The sequence below is a fragment of the Lissotriton vulgaris genome, chromosome 7, assembly GCF_964263255.1.
Source record: "Lissotriton vulgaris chromosome 7, aLisVul1.2, whole genome shotgun sequence".
NCBI lineage: Eukaryota > Metazoa > Chordata > Amphibia > Caudata > Salamandridae > Lissotriton > Lissotriton vulgaris.
Window position 1 is genome coordinate 1,727,089,598 of NC_141695.1, and position 21,472 is coordinate 1,727,111,069.

At 43.8% G+C, this 21,472-nt stretch overlaps 1 protein-coding gene across 1 annotated transcript in view; it reads right to left on the reverse strand.

The window, feature by feature from the left end:
* LOC147706462 (uncharacterized) overlaps window positions 1-21,472 on the reverse strand; it is a 265,480-nt gene that overhangs the window by 140,768 nt on the left and 103,240 nt on the right. The window contains exons 12-22 of the mRNA XM_086932975.1: window positions 20,092-20,450; window positions 18,968-19,150; window positions 15,660-15,804; window positions 11,018-11,164; window positions 8,164-8,394; window positions 7,880-8,073; window positions 6,954-7,081; window positions 6,617-6,786; window positions 3,020-3,199; window positions 2,478-2,612; window positions 151-294 (exon numbers count right to left, since the gene is read on the reverse strand). Coding sequence (XP_086789101.1) covers window positions 151-294; window positions 2,478-2,612; window positions 3,020-3,199; window positions 6,617-6,786; window positions 6,954-7,081; window positions 7,880-8,073; window positions 8,164-8,394; window positions 11,018-11,164; window positions 15,660-15,804; window positions 18,968-19,150; window positions 20,092-20,450 — 2,016 coding nt within the window. The remainder of the gene's footprint in view (window positions 1-150; window positions 295-2,477; window positions 2,613-3,019; window positions 3,200-6,616; window positions 6,787-6,953; window positions 7,082-7,879; window positions 8,074-8,163; window positions 8,395-11,017; window positions 11,165-15,659; window positions 15,805-18,967; window positions 19,151-20,091; window positions 20,451-21,472) is intronic.

Sequence of the window (21,472 nt, forward strand, 5' to 3'; positions counted from 1 at the left end):
TGCATGCCACATATATGTGCAAAGCAGGAAGAAAGTGACTAGCCGCACCCGAAAATGACGTGGACGGAGCAGGGCTGAGTTATTCTGACATTTTCACCCAGAGAAGGACGGATATTAATGAACCATTCCCTCATCTCTGGACCCACTTACCTGAGCCCGCAGGGCGTCACGCTCCTGGAGTAGCATGTTCACCTCCTCCTTTAGGGCTTTAACTTGATCCATGTTCCGCTGTTTCATCTCTTCATTTCTGTGCTCAGCACTGTGAAGCTGAGCTCTGACCTGTTCAATGGTGGCCTAGAAAGAGAGATTAAGAGACACTGACTATATGGGGCATTAATCTAAAATATGGGTGTTTCCAAATGATAGCACTTCTTTTTTATCCTTTGCCTACTAAATCTATTTTGCCCACTTTCAATATCTTTCAAGCACGATACAGCAGATTTCTTTCAAATTCTTCATGCTTACCCTCCTACACCACATTAACACTCTCCATTATTTGTCAAAGGAAAAAAAGTCATTTGCCAGAAAATGCAAGTTGCTAAGTGTTGAATTCCTTTATATATTCACTTGCTGTTAATTATTTCTCATCATCAAGCTGGTGCCATAGCCTTGGGGATATCCAGATGCAGGCTGCAAATACTGGTAACATATGATCCAAAATTAGAATAGGCATATTTTAGTCCTTTCGTATTGTTATCCAGGCTGTCCAACTTCCTTAACTTTAGAGGGAGGCAGTTTTGTCATTTTCTTCCTAAACCTTTTATAGGTTTGCCTCCCAAGCTTTTCTTTTCAAAAACTGAAAATGACAGCCATCCATTATCTTGTCATTTCACTGCACATCTTGATTGATTTTGATGCAGCCTGCATCTCCAGTAGATCTGAGAGCTCAAATAGCAGTTCTGTTCTCTTCAGATAAGAAAGGTCGAACCTCGTCGATCTGGGGCATATAGGTGGTGCAGGTCTTAGGTAAGAGGTTAACATGATCCTCTACCTATCAAATATTATTCGAATGGTTTTAACTCTATGAGAGACTGATTTCCACTTCACCCTGCAAGTCTTTTTACAGATAACCTGAAACCAACAAGAAATAGTTCCATTTTATTTTCTTTCAAGCCAAGCCAGCTCTCCGTTATTCACTGACTGATTACTTGTAGAAAGTTTGACAAGTTAACACAAGTCTGATTTTAAGTCCCCACTAAATGGAAGAATTAGCTGGGTGTCAACCACGTTTATGTGAAAGGTTTAAAATGTACGTTTTCCTACCAGAAGATCCTGCAGAGGTTTCATGTGTACCTTGAAAGGCATGGGGTAAGGGGAGAGACTACAAAGATGTCACAGTATGACAACATACCTGGTGAACAAGACCCATCCTTAACATCAGGAACATTCGGCAGGCAGTGTCAAACAACTTAAGTTAGCTTTTGCCTCTCTCCCACACTGCCCAGTGTTGCCCATGCCAGCATTGTTTCTGCGTTCCCCCATTCTCCCACAATTTGCTTTTGCCCAGGAGCTGACTTGTAAAAAAAGGCCTTTTCTTTTTGTTTACGATCAAAATTGGATCAAATAACTGAACGGAAAAAAGAAAAGAGCAGCGGCATCATTTTGTAAGCGTGTGCATGTGAGGTTCACGTGCCTACAAAATGACGTGGGTGGCCCACCAAAGGCTTTTGTTTTTTTAAGCTCTAGCCAGGATGCTGTGAGCACCATGGCATAAAATAAATGGCAAGGCCAATAGGTCACAAAGGGGAGCCCTATTGGCTTTACCAGTACTGTTTCAATATACTCTTTATTTTATACACAGACTAATCCAGAGAGCCAGCAAGTGTTGGGGAGGGGGGGGGGTCGGGGGGGGGGGGAGAATCAATAAATAAGGCTTGTTTATTTTTACTATGGAGTTGACACCTATGTTGTGGAAATGTGAAGTTTTCACCTCCAGTTCAAAATAAATTCATACAACAGTGATGAAGAGAACTGTGCCAGGGTCCCTGAAGGTGGGAATATCCCAGGTTCATGATTTTCAGTGGGGATTCTAAGATTCAGAAGTAATCACTTATTTTTATTTAACAATTGGGCCTGGGTAAAATTTTAATTACACTGGTGTAATTCCAGACATTTCGTGTCATACTAGTAATATGAAATTCCGGAAACTCCGCAATTCAGCCACGTAGTATAATTACGCTGTAGTCTGCATGGGAGCAACGCAAACAACTAAGAACGAAAGATGCTGCTGTTCGCTTCAATTGTGTTTCTGTGTTTTTTTAGAGCATAATGTTGTCTTAGTCAAAAATTGAAGAAAGAATTATGTTGTGCGTTAAATAATGGATTTCCCACAACTACGCATAACTTTACCATATTTTCCTGAAATTTCGCAAAAGCTAATGATGTGACTTTCGTACACCCCTAATAACAACAGCTCATAGCTTCCACTTTGTGGGTTCTGCTATTCTCTTTCTTACTTCCCCACTCACCCACCATACCTGATCCTCTTCTTGACGGCTTTGGCTTTCCTGTTGCAGCATTCCAAAATGTTCCTTTGTTTCCTTCAGTTCCTTCTGAAGTTGTTGCAGTCTCTCCATGATAGACGATTTTTCAGCCTCTTTTGCAAGAAGAGCCTGCCCAATAGAGGTGGGATGCAAGTAGTGTATACCACAGGATTGAGGGAGAAACAGAAAAGAAATGTAATAAACAAAGATTTGTCTTCGCAAAAAAAGAGTAGAGCATGTCAAACATTCCTTATATAAGGGACTTTATGAAACTTTGCTACAAATCACAGCATGCTTCCTGTTGTCACGAAAAATACCCCCTGAAACTTACTTCCTTCATGGCATCACCCAGCTTTCCATACAGCTCCAGCTTTCTGGCGATCTCCATATCAAATGAACACTATCCCTCCCTCCCTCATTCCAATTCCATACTCCCCCCTGCTTTGGGTGTCCAATACAACGTGATGTGTTTTAATACAATGGTGAGGATGATGACACAATGGATACATAGGCTTGTCAGTGCAATGCAACAGTACCTGCTCCTTCTCTTGCTCTGCTCTGGAGAGATTAGCTTCATTCTCTATCCGCAGAACACTTTTGGCATCTCTCATCTTTTCTAGAGCCTCCTCAAATCCTCTCGAGAGCTCGCTCTCGCGCTCTGCCAAGTAGGCATTGGCGGCTGCACGTTCTGCATCATGCTGTTCCTGCAGAATGTCCTATGAGATGAAATTGGAACAGCGGAAATAAACTTGAGCTCCCAGAAAGAAGCCATATTTGTAAGAGCAACAGTTGATTAGTATAGGCAGACCAATTTGTTGTAATACACTTTTCATTAATACCTATAGACCACGCACAGATCAGGGCTCGGTCTTCTGTCCAGAAAACTTTGGGCCTCATTACGATGAGGCTCGGAAAGCCTCCAAACGCAATTCGGTGCTTTCAGAGGCTCATCGCGGTTTCAAAACAAACCGCCTCATTACAATGGAGGATGTCAGTTTTGAAACCAGGCGGACATTTCGGCTGGCTTCCGACACAAGGAGCCCCTCTGCCAGTCGGAACAGGCATGCCGTAATCCCTATGGATGGCGTTTTACGCTATCTGCATTACGTTGCTGGTTTCTGGCAGGGTTTCAATGCTGGGCTTTCCGACACCTGTTGGAAAGCGACTTTGGGGGCCCCTAGCAGGGTCCCCTTCAGCCAGCAGCCTCCGGTTGGGTGCCTGCCCGCGGAGATGAACACAAACTCCCGTTTCTGTATGGGAGTTTCAAAACAAACCGCCTCATTACAATGGAGGCTGTTGGTTTTGAAACCAGGCGGACATTTTGGCTGGCTTCCGAATCAAGGAGCCCATCTGCCAGTCGGAACATGCATGTCGTAATCCCTATGGATGGCGTTTTATGCCATGTGCATTAAGTTGCCAGTTTCTGGCAGGGTTTCAATGCTGGGCTTTCCAACACCTGTTGGGCAGGCACCTGTTGGGTGCCTGCCCCGCGGTGCAGGGATGAACACAAACTCACTTTTCTGTATGGGAGTTTGTGCTGCAGCCGGTTTCTGACTGCAGCACTAGCTCCCACACAGAAAAGGGAGCTTGCAACTTCACATGAAAATTCAGCGGTCAGGACCGTCGACTGTAAGTCGGTCAAACTTGTATCCGCAACGGTGTCAGGTGCAGCATGGGATGGAAAGGAATGAGTGGATGGCAAATTGACTGCAATCTTTTGTTTTAAGGGAGATGCTTCTTGTGCATTAGCTACACACTGATCCCTGTGCTTTATTCTGAGAAAAGGTCAAAAAGACAGGAATGGCATCGTTTTATATCGCATCCTGATGGCAGCCAGACTGTCATCAGTCTTAAAGGCACTAGAAAGGGGGGGCGTGGGTGGGGAGAGCTGAATGCTTGTACCATCTTGAAACCCTGCCAGTCCATGGTCAGCTGGTGAATGTTCAATCTCAATTAGTTTCATGCTTGAGCATTTTAGAGTGTTCTCTTTAGGACTCCAGATTGAATGATTTCTTACAACTTGTTACGGCCAATAAGAAACATGGGTTAGGAAAAATGTGATCTGCACCAAAGTACTGGAAATGTTGGTAGATTTGAAAAAAACTGCGAATCCACACGTGTTTACAGGAGTACTTATATGGGTAGGGATTTACTTTTTTGTGAATTGTCATCAGGGTGTTTTGCATCCGTTGCAAAGTTCTCACAATGCAACGTTTGCATTTCAGCTGAAAAAGAGAGCAGGATTCAGGATCACCCACCATTTAAGGAATATGGTCCAAACAGAATGCATAAAAGAGGTTGAAGTGGCTAGGGCTTTCTCAGCCTTTACCAATATATCTTGCAGTAAGTGTAACCGTTACTGCAAGATTTAACAGACAGGAGGAAGTCAAACTTAGCTGCCTTTCTCCACTAAAAGCTGCAATAGTGACAGAGGGACAGCTTATTTACTTTTTCCCACTCCATTTTGTGACAGAAACAGAACCTGACACACTCTATTGGCCCTGTCCCCAGATCACATTGCAGAAGGAACCCACAGTTGACTGATTTCCCCCCACTTCCCAGTGTAATGGAGACAGAAGAGTGCATGGTATGAAAGACTGGCGGAAACTGAATTCTATATCCGCTGCAAGACGTAATAGAGACAGAAAGGACCAACAAGTCAATGATATTGTACCAACTTCACTTTTTTACAGAAGTAAAACCAATCAATTGGCTCTGCCCATACTGCCCAGTATAGTGGAGACCTATGGGACTCTGTCACCATTGCATTGGTGTAAAAAGAGAAAGAGGAGGTACACTCGGCTGACTCTGTCCCTGCTACATTGTCTAATAGAGACAGAAAGGAGCAACACTCCATTGATTCTGCCCCCACTACCATTATTCACTGACTATGGTCATTTGGTTCTGCTCCCACAGAACAGTGTTAAAGAAAGAAGGGACCCACACTAAACTGTCTCTGTTGAATAAAAAATAATCAGAGACAGAAGGGGCTCATGGTACATTAGTTATTTTCCCTCTGCACAGCAAAATGGAAATAGAAGTGAGTCACACTTTGCTGACTTTGTCCCTTCCCTTGTCTACTAGAGACAACAGAGAATTGTGGCTCGTTTGGCTCGAATATGCAGCAAAGTAGATGAGAAAACAGGAGCACCACAGAGCACTGAGGTAACAGGCACAACTGCTCAGCAAACAAGTAGGTTGGGGTGAGTGGAAGCTAAAACGAAGGGAGTACGGAATACAGGGGGTGAGGGGTGAAGAGTTAGGGGGGTGAAAAAGGCCCAGACTAAAAAATGAAACCTACAAAAAAAAAAAAAAAAGAGTATCAACACCCTGGAGGGGCGGGAGCACAAAGGCAATCGCAAGAGGGAGAGAACACCATAGGCAACACAGAAAGTGGGGTGGGGAAAGCAAGACATGTACAAGATAGAGTAGCTTGGTGTAGAGATAAGTACACAAGGGAGACAGCTGGAAAACACATACACTCATGGAGTGCTCAACAAAAATCTGTAGTTCCTTAAAACTGAGCAGAAGGAGGACACAAATAAAGAGGCTGTGCTCAAGGGGAGGGACAAGGCAGGTCATGAAATAAGCAGCAAGCAAATGAGTGACAACAAAGCGAAGCAATGGTAAACAATGGGTGGGCTTTAAGTCAACAGTAAGTCCTTAGTAAGCTGCGAATAGGTCTTTTGCAACCAGACAGCTTGTGCTGTCTGGTAAACTCGACCTAAAAATTAAACAAAGTAGTACAAAGGGGGACAAATGCTGCATTTTAACCTGTACTTTACTGAGATTTACATTCACTCAAAGGGAAATCACAACTACAATACCACAACCTTATCTACTCCCTTTTACTTTTCTCTATATTTTGGAGGGCAGTTTCCCCCCCCAAACACTCACACGTACAGTTCTCCACTGTACAGAGTAACAGAGAAAGAAGGTCACACTCCATTGACTCTGTCCACGTTGTACTATGCAGTATAGAAAAGAGTGCCACACAGTTAATTAACTGTCAACCCTGTAGTGTTTAACAGCGACAGAAGAGGATCATCCTCCGACTCTCCCTCCTCTGCATACATAATAAGAGACAGGAGACTCATGGTCCATTGTGCCTATTCTTCCCCCAATATCTGTACCTTCTCTTTCTGCAGTCTTTCTATATCCTCCTCATAGCTTTTCTGGAGTTCGATCCGTTCTTGCTGGTGTTGCTGCTGGAGGCGGGAGAGGTCCAGTTCTTGAGCTGCCCGCTGCTGATCTGCTTTTAGTTTCTGTGCCTCTAGTTCACTCTGCAAACAGATGACCTCTCCTGCACAGAGGGATTATGTGAAGCAGAAGTAAAATCATATCTATCCAGCTCTAAAGATCATGTCAACAAGCAATGGAACCTCCACTTCAGCATCTTGCACCCCAATAGTCTAAATGTCAGATGCACCTTCCCTTTCCCCTGATGGCAGCTCTCTACCCTTTTCTCACCTTGTATGACTTCCTTGGTCTGAGTGGCAGTCTGGACAGTAGTTTCTAGCTGACTACGGGCAATCTCAAGGAGAGACACCTGCTCTTGAGCCTGGAAAAGACTGGTTTCAAGGTACTCCTTTGCTGACCTGAGGGAAGGAAACAGCGTTTCCAAGGGGAAGGTAACCAAGGTAGTCAAAGAAGAGAAAAGGAGCGAACAACAAAAGAAGATAAAAGAAAAAGAAATGGAGTAAGAAACAAGAATGGAAAAGGCAATATGAGAGAAAGGAAACTGTAAAAAGAAGAATATATCATTGGAGACAATGGGAGCAAAAAAGGAGATGAGAAAGAAAAAAGAAAAAAATAGAAAACAGGGAAAAATGGCATTAAAGAAACAAAAAAAAGAGGAATAAATGGGGGCAAACAAATAGAAAAGGTGTTAGCGAGAGAAAAGATAAGGAGCAAGCCAGACTATGAATGCATATACACTGAAACAAGAACAAAGGGGAAAAAAGTAACATTGGAAGCAAGAAAAAGAATTAACAAACGAGTGAGAGAAAGAAAGAATAAATAGAGGGCACATGAAACAAGAATGGAGAAAGAGAAAGACTACATACATGCACAAGAAATAAACTAAAAATGTAAAAAAGAACTAGAGAATTTGGGCAAAGGGAAACCTAGACAGAAGGGGATGAGGCAAGTACTAGAAATGGATAAAAGTGACAAAGATTTAGTAATAAGGAAAGGTGGAAAACAATTGAAAACCAGGGCAGCAAGTAGATGATTAAGAATACAGAAACTGAGGGCAATATGTAGAAAGAAGGCAGAAAAGGGTGGGAGGTGTAGGGGATTAAGAAAGAGGGAGAAATATGGGGATGGCAAGAAAGAAGGGGCAGCACAGATGAGAATAAGTTACTACATCCTGGTTTCCTGTGTGCATGATCTACCTGACACGGCAAAATTGCTCCTCCAGACTTTTGCGCTCCCGATCCACTGAACCAAGTTGCACTTCCAACCGAGCTCGCTCCCTGGCCTCAGCTTCTTGCTGCCGCAACAGCTTTTCGAGTGTCTCAAGGCGAGATGAGGACTCCTGTTGTGATTCCTCCAGCTGAAGGCTACAGGCATCTTGCTGTCGGCACATCTGTGCATAGACAGCAAACAAGAAAAAGTTAACAGGGACAAATGTTTAGTATCCATGTCTATTCCATCAATAGCTGCCCTTCTCACTCACCTTACTCAGTTTTTCCTGAGTCTCCTGTAACTCAGCCCGCAGACTGCTCATCTCCGCCTCCAACTCTTTTTTGGTCTTGTCTGCATGTTGTAGTGACCGCTCTAATTGCATATTATGACCGACGATTGTAGACTTCTCTTTCTCTAAATGGCTCAAATCCTCCCAGAGAGAGGCCTGTGTGCTGTCAGATTCTTGTAGCTGGACAAAAAGGGCATTATGTGCAAGTTCCATCTGAAGGAGAATAAATGCAGAAGTCAGAGTAAATGCATGCACACAAATCACAAAGGTGAATTAGAAGTAGCAAGAGGGAAGACAGGAATAGATGGAAAAAACATACAAAGTGAATTTAGGTAAACGAAAATGGCTTCCAGACAAAGAATTAACATGACCGATACAGGATACAAAATAGTGTAATACTTACATAGAGTAAAGAAAAGGGAAACATGCGATCTGCTACTATTTGAAAGGGGACTTCACAACTTGAGGCACCCTCTAGTAATTGCATGCCTTCTAAAAAAATAAACTGAATTGTGTTGATTTGAAAACGTTCCCAATAATATTAATCGGAAGTACCACAAGCCTATACAAAAGCAGTTACTTTTTTCTACTAAGGAGACAAGAGAATAAGAAAATATACTTTTTTTATCAATCTTTTTAATAAATGAGCTCAAGGTCTCATACAATTCACAGCAGTGATCAGAAGACATATAGAAAATCAACAGTAAATTTACTCTAAAGGACACACTGATAGTGGAATGGGCAATTAGTATACTCCTCCTTATCCCACACCCGCCTGCCAGGGGCCCACACCTTTTTCCATTTCTTCACACAACCTCTCGACTTATAGTCTCCTCCGCCCTCTGACACCAGTCCAGGTCCCTCATCCACTGATCCCACTAAGGGGGCGCCAGCGCCCCCCAACTACTGGCTATATTCCGTTTCGCTCCCCGCTGCTGTTGCTAACCACAACTCATTGGATCTGGACCAGTCAGTGGCTCCCATAATCATTAGCAACAGCCACCTCGGATCCACAAGTACCAGCGATCCCCCTACCGATGCCATTTTTTGTGCTACCTTCGTCCAGTAGGGCACTATGTACGGACAGTTCCACAGAATGTGAAAGAAGGTCCCCTCCTCCTGACAGCCCCGCGCACACAAAGGAGACAAGCACCTCCCCCAGGAGAACAAGTGTGTACGTGAGTAATAAGCACGATGCAGGATTTTCAATTGCACCAGGAGGAACCTGATGCAAATTGCTATTTTACGGAGGCTTTGCAGGGCACCCTGCCAATCCTCATCCTCAAGGCTACTAATGTCGCCCTCCCATGGCTCCCGCAGGGTCGTCAGGGGGTCTGGCATATTGTTGATGAGCTTGCGGTAGATGTGGGTCTAGAAGGAGTCTGTCCTCTAGGGGAGAGTATTCTGGGAGTGAGGAGTCTGCGTGCATGTATGTCTGTAGGGCATGTGTGAGGCGCAGGAAGTGATAGTGTTGGGAGTCGCGCAGTTGGTATTCTTTATGGTGATAGGCAAAGGTTCTGGGAGCGTTCCCCTTCCACACGTCGCCCAGGTAGTCAATCCCAATGAGCCTCCAACCCTTGAAGCCTGTTAGCCGGAACCCCTCAGCCAGCTGGTCCCCGAACCAGAGTGGAGTCCTGCCCATTAGAGTGTCCGTCCAACCCAAGAATTTGTTAGCGTCCCTCCAGCACTGCGGATCAACGATTTGGTACCCAGAGTAGCTGCCGAAAGGTTCATGGCCTGTGCCATCGAGTTGTATGGCTGAGCCATGTAGAGGACAATATCATCGGCATATAGTGATATACGCTCCTCCCACTCATCCGTGAGAGCCATGCCCCAAAACGACCTGTCCCTTCGGATCCAGTGGGTCAACAGCTCCAGGGCCAGAGCAAAAAGAAAAGGGGACAGTGGACATCCCTGCCTGGTGCCTCTGCGCAGGGGGAATGCCAGAGATGTCGCCCCGTTCACCCGCACTCTAGCCACAGGCTGGTCGTATAAGTGGCGCACATAGCTGCAAAACACCGGTCCAAAGCCAAGGCGCTGCAAAACCCTAAACAAATAAGGCCATTCGATGCTGTCAAAGGCCATTGAGGTGTCCAGCGCCATCAATGCCGTTGGAGTTTCATCCTCCCCCTCTGTCATGTATAGGACCCCATATAGCCAACACAGATTCAGTCTAGTGCTCCTGTGCGGCATGAACCCTGACTGATCCACATGCTCCAGATCCAATAGCACCGCAAGTAATCTCGTTGCCAAGACCTTGGCCTCCACATTAAGGAGTGATATAGGCCGATATGACGAGCATTGGTCAGGCGGCTTCCCGGCTTTGTGGATAACCACAATGGTGGCTTCCCAATGATCCGGCGGGAGCCTTCTCACCCTCTGCGCTTCGAGGAATATCTGCCTCATGGGGTCTAATATAATGTTGGCTTGCCTCTTGCCGATTTTGACCGGCAGCCCGTTAGGCCCTTGAGCTTTCCCCACCTGAAGGGAATTAAGGGCATCTCCCAATTCCAGCCTCGTGAGTTCAGCCTCCAGGGTGTCGACTTGTTCACTAGTCAGGATCGGCAAGTCACAATCCCGCAGAAACTCCTCACAGTCTGATTCCGTTCTAACACATACCGGGGTGTAGACCCCTTCATAGTATGATGCTATGGCCACGCTATGAAAATATACTTTTAAAGAGACAGAGAAAAAGAAAAAGACAGCACATAAGTGTGAGACACACACACACACAAAAAGAGGGACACAGGATGCATGCAAATAATTTGGCAATATTGCTTGGGCTCCTCTGAGAATTCATCTTCTCATAGGAATCCAGAGTTCAGCCCTTGATCACCTGCATCAGCTGCTGGTTGAGCTGCACCTTATCCTGTGCCAGCGCCTCACTTATTGCCCCCATCTTATCTGCCGCATCGCGCAGATCAGCTGCCTCTGCCTTCATCCGTGCCTGGGCCACTGTCAGCTCTGTAACCGATTGCTCAGCCTATCAGCAAATTTAGGGAAGACAGTCAGAAGGTTTGAAGATGGAACCTCAGGGAGCAGTTTTATTATAAGGTGGGACAAGGAGCGTTTTTGAGCTTCAGACAGATTTCTGATTTGTACCACAGAATGCATTTGTAGATTTAAAGAGAACACAGAAGTGCTGATTTAACCTTATTGTATTCCTAGTTCTCCAATCACGGGCATTCTCCCCAAGTGCATAGTTATTATAACATTTAAGTTCATGTGCGGGATCTGAGAAGCAGTTTATAACATTGAATTTTGAAAATACTTTACAATATAAAACATGCCTAACGGAGACAACATTCAATGATTCTCTGATGAATGCAACTAATAAAATCAAACCAGTTGTAGTGCATTTGAGTGGCATAGAAAGAGACTTTTAAGTGAAAAAAAGAGACTATAGACATGGCTTCCTGAAATCCTGATGCAGAAGGCACTTCTCACTTAACAAAAGCTCACAGTATTCCATTACTCCTTATTGTCCATGTTTGTGTGTTATTGGTATTCTATTTGTATCTTTACAAAGTGTAATATAATTAATCATCGATTAGTGAGGAGCTCACCATCATGGTATTTGCTCTGATATTCACAAACAAAAACTGCGTGTGCTTGTTCCGGAACATGTTTATTAAACATCTATTTTCAATAATTGTAAATAATTTATAAATGAAGGCTTTCTCAGAGAAGACATTTTCTCACTTTTGTATTGCAGCAATTAAACAAAATCCAACACAATAAAGTACATTTCACTGAAACTAAAACACCACCATAGAAAAAGCATTTAACTGAAAAATAGAGAATAAAGTGGTGCACCTAACAAGAGTGGAAAGTGTCACTGCCTTTCCGTTCACTGAGCATGGATACCATGACACTGCAGCAGCTAGCTTCTGTCTGAAAACAGGGTTTTGAGATTTGTCTTGCTTTCATTTGACATCATATGATATCTACATGCCTTACTGGATTCTTTTTATATTGGCATACATCAAATACATTTTACTAAATGATGCATCATAAATTTTAGATCTAGAATTGCATGATAGTTCAGCAAAACTTTCACATTTTTGTTGCATTCATTTTATTTTGAAAGAAACTAATCACCAACCTAGCTTTTATGCTGCTACATATATTTACATATAGTTAGGGAGCATTATTAGTTGCTGCATTATATAGGCATCCTAGAATTGATATTTCGTGCAAAAATATGTAAATATTTTTAGATTGGAACTATAGACAGTGGTGCAAGCTGAGCTCAAAGCTCACTGCATTTTGAGTACTGACTATAACAATAAAGGTTGAGCATTATCAAACCATATACACACAAGTCCAAAATACTGTATACATTTGGGTACAAAGCTCTCCTTAGAAACAGACGATCCTCTTTCAGAGATACATCCAGTGGTACTGGAAAATGACAGCCAAGGGTTTGCGCTGCAACGGGTTGGGCCTACTTGCCCAGAGGACATGATAAACATGACATGTTGTCTTTTACCATTTCCACACCCCTATTGGCCAGAGGACTAACCCATTTTTTTTAAAATATGTCACTGTATCTAAAGAACTCTGCAGACTGATCCTGGTGCCAGCAATGAGTTGGAGAATATAACTGAGGTAGAGAATTACAGAAAAATGTCTTTGTGCATGTGTGTGCGTCTGCGTGGGGGTTGGTGAGCCTCCCCAGGTTGCTAATTACAGAAATCCTTCTTTGTGCATGTATGGGTGGGGTTGGTGACGATCTCCCTGAGGCGACGTGGAAGAGCACACACTCTGGCTGTGAACAGAACTGAACAGAGAGGGTCGCCCTGGTAGACCACATCTAGTGAATGTTTGCAGAATTCCAGACAGTAGTGGAAGCTTGCCTTAACTCAGGATTTGGAAGGAAATGAGCAGAGAGATAGAATAACAAGGCACTCACAGGAACTCGATTCGGAGGTGGTGGGTGTGGGGAAACTACTCCAAAAGGAACGTGCGCAGGTGCAAAGATCTGCGGGAGCTTGATGCAGGACGCGAGAGGTGTTGGCCCCATTGCTGCCACTTCATTACTGGCCCTCCTTCCCACCCTGATCCCCAGAGGCTGGAGGTCCTCACACTAAGGGTGGGTTGCCCAAAATGGCTTTAGCACTATGGGAGGAGTCTCACTTACTGATATTAATGGTCATAATTTTAATTGTGGCAGTGACGATAATACTTGGAGTGACCCGCTTTCGCCCGGTGTCCGAGATCCCATAAATAACAACATAATGACATGCCCAGTCAAGCAGAATGGTCAAAGCTAAAGGGTTTGCCACAGCAGAACAGTCCAAGATGCAGAGGTATTATAAAGACAAAGAGAATGAACTACTGAAGCTCTCCTCCAACACGATGGCAGCGGACATTCTGAAATCGATTCATGAGACCAGACTGTCATTGGAGGGTAGAATCAGAGAAGTCTGTTTAGACATGCCACTACTCAGGCAGGACCAGCAAAGTGTAGCTGTGCGTGCCACAGAGGCTGAAGTTTGTATATTTGATGCTACAGACTCACTCCAAACTCTTTAAAGTTCGATCTTGACACTCAATCTCAGTAAAGAAAATGCAGAAGACATGATTGAAAACATCTTAGATTGACAGGTATGCATGAAGGGCCATAGGGCTCAAGCTCGAAGCAGTCTCTCACTGAGTGGTTAAAGTCCTGGGTGCCTGTGGGAGACCTCTGAAACCTGTTTTATACCTGAAATGGCTAACAGCACATTCACTCAGTAACCAGAAGCACGTCCTTCACCAATGGCCGCTTGGCTGGTCGAGACACCAGACACTTGGCTGGGGAGCAACACAAAGTGTCAATGAACACATTTATTAAGTTTGTGTATGATGGGAGGAGTGTGTATTCTAATAGTCAAAGGCTGGTTATTAGGTACTAGGGACAACTTAGCTTATAGACTAGAATTGGAACTACAGGGGCATAAACGTCTTACTGGGATGCCTTTATGGCTCTCAAATACCACCAACCTTACCACAAGCAACAAGACCCCTCCTAAAATACGGGTATAGTGCTTTATGATAGATTAAACGAGATGGGAACCTAACGCACATTATTTCCACACCTTTTGGCAGAGCTCCTGGCTATCTGAGGTACCTGCCCTCAAGGGGATGAGACACTGGGATCTTATTGCTTATTGCAATACCTTAAGTTCCTTTGCTTATTTGACAATGGAGTTCCAGCTGTAAAAACTCCAGGCTTTTAGGCATTCGCAACTAAGACATGCTCTGGACTGATATCACAAATGCTGGTAGCTCTCTGAGAATTTAGCCCCATGAAGGCATGGGATATCACAGAACCCTTAGGTAAACAGGGGATTTCCATTACCTTCCACTTTCTTGTAGAGAATGCCCCTTGCAATCTGCACAACTGAGAACACACCAGGAAAGTAATGTGGTTTAACTCGAAAGAGTCCAGAATGCCACCTCGAAAGATGGCCATATCCACAGGAAAGCACCATATACAAGTTAAATGCCTCTACCACACATATTGTACACCTGGCAGACTATGGAATAAGGGAAAGAGAGAATTTCCAAACTACTTTAAGTGCCAAAATGAAGTTGCTGATTTCTTTCATATGGTCTGGTTGTGCTGTCATAAACTGGCGTATACGGGAATAATTCCAAAGAGACTCACCAGGGTCATCCACAGTCCTCAGGAGCCCAAGCCAAAAATATTTCTCCTATGCGTAATGGAGGGTAGGAGGGTTTACGAGGCAGATGCACCATGGAGGAGATTGGAATCTTTTTAGCAAAATGTGGCATCACACAACACTGGCTCTCAAACAGAGCCCCTTAACTCGAAGTAGTGCCAGGGCATGGATTCATGTGACCAAACTGAAGAGGTCATATTCTTGTCCAGAGCTGCTCACACTATGCAGGAGAAGATATGGGCTGAATGGACAGACCACAACAATTGTAACATGCACACCTAATATATACATTGTGGGTTCGCGGCCTGCACCAAACTGTATTATAAACAAGCATTGGCAAATGCAATAGGTCTTGCCTAAGTGAGAGCTATTGGCTTGCCCAATAGTAGAGCAATGTTGCTGCTGCGCACTATGGCTAAAAGTTATTAAAAATGATAGAACATCTTTTTTTCAATATGCTATGATGGGGGAAGCTAAAAAGCAAAGTATTTTTTAAAATAATTTTTAGCCATGCTAAAATGTTGTGTTACTGCACATCAGATCCGTGCTGACCAATTAGAGTGTGAGATCAGACCTGGGAGTTCCTGTGTGCTGTTCTATAAACCTCAGGCTAGCATGGATAGTTCATACTCATTGCAGGTCACCCTCCTTCCCCGTTCTAGACATCAGATTGGGCAAAAACTTCAACAACTACACATCTTCAGAGAAGAAGAGTTCTAAAAGAGCACCAGCCTGCTGGATGCCTCAGAGATGTCAACCTTCAAGGAGTAAAATATCAGCACCAGGCAGAAAAAAGTATCTAGGTACCTTACGCAGGGACGCTTCCAGCTCCTGTTGTTCTTGCTTGGCCAGCTCCCCTTCAAGCTGAGATTTTTTCAGCAGTTCGCTCATAGATGCCAGCTCCTTCTTCAGTGAGGAGTTCTTCATCTCAAGAGCATCCAATAATTTCTGACTGTAACAGGGGTATAGATAGGAGAGCAGGGCAGAAAAGAAGTGTGGAAGAAAGAAGGAGGGAAAGGACAAGAAAGATAATAAATACAGGAGCAACAGATAGAAAAGGATGAAAACCTCAAAAAACAGTCAGAAGCAAAGTGAAAACAAAAAGCAACAGACCACGTGAAAATGTGAGAGCAAAGGATATACAATAAAAGAGCAGACACAAAAAGCAAGAATGAAAAGGTGGGAAAAGAGGAAGAAGGGGGAACCGAGAAATAAAGAATGTAACAGAGTAAGATATTTAAAGTAAAAACCAAACAAAAGATCATAAGAAAACAAAAAAGGAAGAAACAACGTGGGGAGATAGACAATGAAAAATAAACAAGCAGAGAAAGAAAGAAAAGCAAGTCAAGGGGGTAAGGATTCATGAAAAAAGTTAAAGGAAAAGGAAAAGACAAAAGAATAATTGGCAGGTAAATGGAGAACAGATGACACAATGAGAGGGAGAGGGGAACAGGGAGCAAAATGGTGAAGGAGCACAAGAAAACGGAGAGATGTGGGTGGGGAACGGTATAATAAGGAGACAAGTCGGAGGAAAAGGGCACTGTGGTTCACATTCAAGCATCTGTGACAGACAGGATAAAAACAGTCTCCAAAGCCAGGTCTGGGATCAGCTCAGAATGGAACCAGTTCAACCAAATTTAGTACAGTTTCTCATCACGGAAGCACCTCGGAAGAAAAATACTGAAATCCTTCTGAAATGCTTTCAATGAAAAAATAATCCCTCTGTGCTTGGATATACTTTCTCTGTGTATCTGTATTTTTTCCATTTCTAATCCTGTTGCCAGTCTTTAATAAAATATGCAATCTGTGAGCTACTTCTCACTTTCAAGTAGTGCCTGTTTCCAGATTTCTTCATCTTAAACTGATAATTTTAGATTGTGCGGCTGAGGAAGAGTGACAGGGAAAATATGGGTTGGCAGGTGGTGCCCACAGGGAGCAATATCTGAATGCCTGTACATATATGAATGCGTGCAGGAGTGTGACGTATACAGCCGAAAATCTAACCACAAAGTAGCCATTGCTGTACACAATGGTGGTTTCACAGTGTCTAGTGAAGAAGAAGAGGAGGAGCAGAGGTAAGGTGGGCAAGAGGGGATAAAGGATCAAGGTTTACAAACTGAAGTGAAGGGAAAGGGTCTGGGTATAGGATTACTGGGTTGGGCCAGCAAGAGGGGTGGCAGGGCAGCAAGATGGTGGCAGATTGGGAGCTGCAACTTCTAAGGGGTAGTCTGGGCATCCAGTTGCTACCCCGTGATGGACTGGTAGAAATGTAAGGTTCCTTGAGTCAAAACCACTCAGACAGCTCAATGTTTCTTTCCTGTACAATGGAATCCAATTGACCAACATCATCGTCAATCAATACGCACACGACACACAACTCTACCTATACATCCCAAACTGTGCCTCAATCTAGGAGCTAGTGAAGGAATATGGTCATTCAATATCCTTAGGAACCTGGGAAGAAAATCACATATTAAGGAGGACATGGCGTTCCTTGGGGTCATTTGTGGGCATTAGGGTTTGTGTGGCTAAACTTGCTATTCCTACAAGACTGAAGCACATTTAGAAATTGGTGTCACACACCTATCTTAAACACATACACCTTAAACTCAACCAGAGTAAACCAGAATTCCACCTGGTCACCAATACCACCTAGCAACCACAAAATGAATCTTGGATATCGGAAAGGAAATTGGACAACTTCATACCACAGCAGCAAACCAATGCAAATATCAGCTGGTCGCACCATTGTTGCACATCTATGCTTCAATGAATACATTGCTAAGAAAACCAAGAAGCATTGTACTAACCCTCTCTCTCCTGCCAAAAGCAAAATCCTTCCTCCCCAGAAACAACAAGGCTGTAAGCCTAAGTCATCTCTTACCTGGATGGAGGCAAACCTCTGCTCAAAGGGCTACCAAACCCCACATTAGGCTCCATGAAATACATCTTACACACTGCAGTAAGTAGTTTCAAAGCATCACCCTAAAAATGTAAAGAACTCCAAGCCAACACCATCCCCAAGGTCAGCAGCCACTTGTACAAGGTCACCAGAAATGACACGTCAGGCAGGCAGCACCTCACAAGGATCAAGGACATCACCAGGCGGGAAAACAACAAATGCAATAAGAAACAAAGGAGACCTTCTTAATCTACGCATCCAGAACCTAGAACAATATATGTGCAGCAACATCAGACCTGCTTCGAACTTCCTGCAACTCAGAATGGAACTAATAACATACTGCTCAAGCCAATCCTCTGTGCTGATGGAAACCAGTACAAAAAACTAGTCCTATCAAGAATGTATCTCATTGTCAATGAACACAAATTGTATCTCAGGCTTCACCCCATGCTCTCCGCTCAGCTGCTAGGCTGGCACAATAGTGGTACCAATACATATACATGCACACAACGGTTGCCAGGGGAAGTCCCCACAGTCCTGATCCCACAGTCCTTATAAGCCACTGACCACTTCCATTGCTATAGCTCTCCAAAGGTTACTAACCAGAGTTAAGGCTGAGGACATGAATGCAGGGATGTTCAAAGCTAAATCTAACACAACAAAACCTATGTGCACAATTTGGAACAATACAATGCCTGGACATTATGCTCCCTCCCCCCGCAACTCTTCTCCCCCCTCAGCCCCCCTTAAAGCTGGACCAATAAACTCCAGTTAGGGATTCAAAATTCAATTGACTTACAGGGTTTGGTCAAAAGCTTCTCCAACACTTCTAAGAGATTAATTTATTGGAGGTTGATTGCAATGCTTTTGCCAGCTTTTTTATTGCCTCTGGAGCTGGCAACACCACACAAGCCAGTCAGCACTGCTGAAGAAGATGCTGCTTTAGTAGGCTTGACCCTGAGCACATCAAATTGGGTTTTGTGGGGTTTACGGCTTAAGCTCCATATTGGCCCTTATCCATCCCTGCTGCAGGACAGGACAGGGCTAATTCTATCCCAGTGTAAGCAACAAAGATCTAGGGAGCATGGATGCTACACTCCTGTCCTGCCCACCGAGGAAATGCATATATTTTCTTGTAGGGCAATAAGACATGTACACTTAATATTTGTAACCGGCAAACTCTGGGGTAATGAGCGAATGAGCCATTACTCACATCCTCTCGCAATCTCTGCGTGCCCGCATGTTTTCCCGCTGCTGCTCCTCTTTCTCCTCCTGGGCAGTATCCGCCCTCAGCTGCTGTTCTGTGTAGGCCCGCTCCAGCCTCTGCACTTCCTCCTGAGATAGCTCCAGACGATGGCGCAGTGACCCTGCCTCCTCGCTTATGACCGAATGTTCACTGCAGAAGCAAAAAATAATACACCATCTGTTTCTGGCATGCTGATTCTCCAGCATGGACGTTTTGCACCTACAACTGCTACCATCCTTTGTTCTCCATTTAATCTGAGCTTTTATTTTCGGTTTTCTTCTCATCTCTATTCTATGCTCTGCTGCTCTCCCACCTGGCTCTTGATTCCATTCCTTATTTTTATCTCCCCCCTTTTAGTTCACCGATTTCTCTTCATACTTTTTTTCGGTTCTCCAGTCTGTTTCCAAGACTATTCCATTCTACTGCTATTATTCCTTGTTTACAATCCAGTACCTTGATTAGATCTTCTCCAGGCTTGTCCTCTAATTTTCAGTTAATTCCCATCTGCTTCCTTAATCTGCTCCTCACTTGGAAGCTTACTTCTGGTTTCCCCATTCACTTCCAGGCTGTATTGTTCTATTATACATATTTGTTCTTCTCCTGCCTGTTTCGAGGATCCATCACCTCTTTTGTGCCCTGTCCCTGTATTATGTATGTGAGTGATATGTATGTGTTCATGTTTGTGTAGCCATGAGCTAGAATGTGGAGCTTCCCAGCCACATTAGCCCTAGTTGAGCTGTTGCTTTTCTTACCCCATACATTCATCTTTAAACCTTAGGTCTGATTATTCAGCCACAGTTAAATGTTTCTATTTAATACCTCACCGTTTTTATTTCTGACTATCATGCCGGTTTCTCTTTTCCTTTTACCTGTTCTCTCCTAACAGCTTAAGGGCCATTCTGTCCCTTATTTCTCTTATTCTTGGTTTCCTGCCCATTTCTTCCCTCCCTTTAGGTTTGTATTTATGTTCTCTTTGTAAGTAAGCAACAGAATACAGAGCAATCAAGAGGTAGGTACGTGCATAGGAAAGGTGAAACACAAGTGACATCAGTGAAGATAGATCTTATGTTCAAGACTGACAATGGACTGACCTTGTCAGATTCTCTAGCAGAGAGCTACAACGGCGGATGTCCTCCTTCAGTTTTTTATTCTCCTGGACTACAGTGTTCTGGTCCTCAAGTAACTTTTGTTCCTGATGTTCTAAGGCTTCCAGTTTCTGAAGGGCCTGTTGCTCCCGCTGCATTAAGGCATTCTGCTCTTCTTGGTGCTGCTGGTCCTTCTGCAATATGGTCTGCCGTCCCTGCAGGGCCTGCTGCTCCCAAGCGTCACGCTCCTGGAGGGTCCGCTGCTCCCGCTGTTCCAGGGTCTTCCTCTCTTCCTCTTGCTGGCTCACCTGATTCTGCAAGGATGCCACGGACAGCTGAAGAGAAGCAACCTGTTCCCGCAGATCCTACGCATGAGAAGGGAATGAAACAGGTAAAAAATATAGAATAATCGAGGGATGATTAAAATGTGCTGCATATACATCTGATTAAGACCTACCACAAAAATAATTACAACAGAATATGAAATAACACACTACCATATAGTCAGAAAAAGAAGAGGTTGTGCAAAACTGAGCTTTACAGAATAGGTGTTCTCTATGAAAGTTTTGAAGGTGTGCTTGGTGAGGCTTCAGCCCAGCAGATATGATCGATGCCAGTATACCGTCCAGCTTGTGACAGCTTCTAAGTAGAATGTACGAATGGTTTACAAATGCAAATTGCTTCTAACTGCGATTGCCTCTAAGACAGCAGCTCTAATCTCGGACTAGAGTCTGTGTCTCTAGAAACTAATATATGACGTTACAACGCATACATTTACAATGCATGCCCTTACAACGCAGTTTTTACATTGCAACATCCTTTACAAAACATTCTTTTACATAGCATGCCATTACATCGCATTTTCAGAAACTACCTTTACAACGCATTCCATTACATCCCATTATACCTTTACAACGCATACCATTACAATGCATACAATTACATTGCATTTAAGGTAAGTGTTGGATTGTATAGGGGTAATAAGTACTATTCTAACTCCAGTGAGTGCAACAGTAGGTTAAGTGTTGGATCGTGTAAGGGTACTCTGCGTTGTAATGGTATGCGTTGTAATGACTTGCAATGTAATGCCTGCGTTGTAGTGAGATGCATTGTAACGACATGCAATGTGATGGCTGAGTTGTAATGACATGCGATGTAATGGTTGTTGCAATGTAAGGACTGCTATATAAAGGTAGTGCAATGTAATGACTGCGTTGTAAAGGTTGTTTCCCCTAGAAACAGACCAGTGTTGACTGTGAATCTTGACTGTTAGCGATCGTTTCAGCAAATTTTGGTTACAACACCTCAATAATATTGAATAAAAATGACAACGGTACCTCTTTTAGCACTAAGAGCACAAACACAAGTACATTCACAGAAGATATAA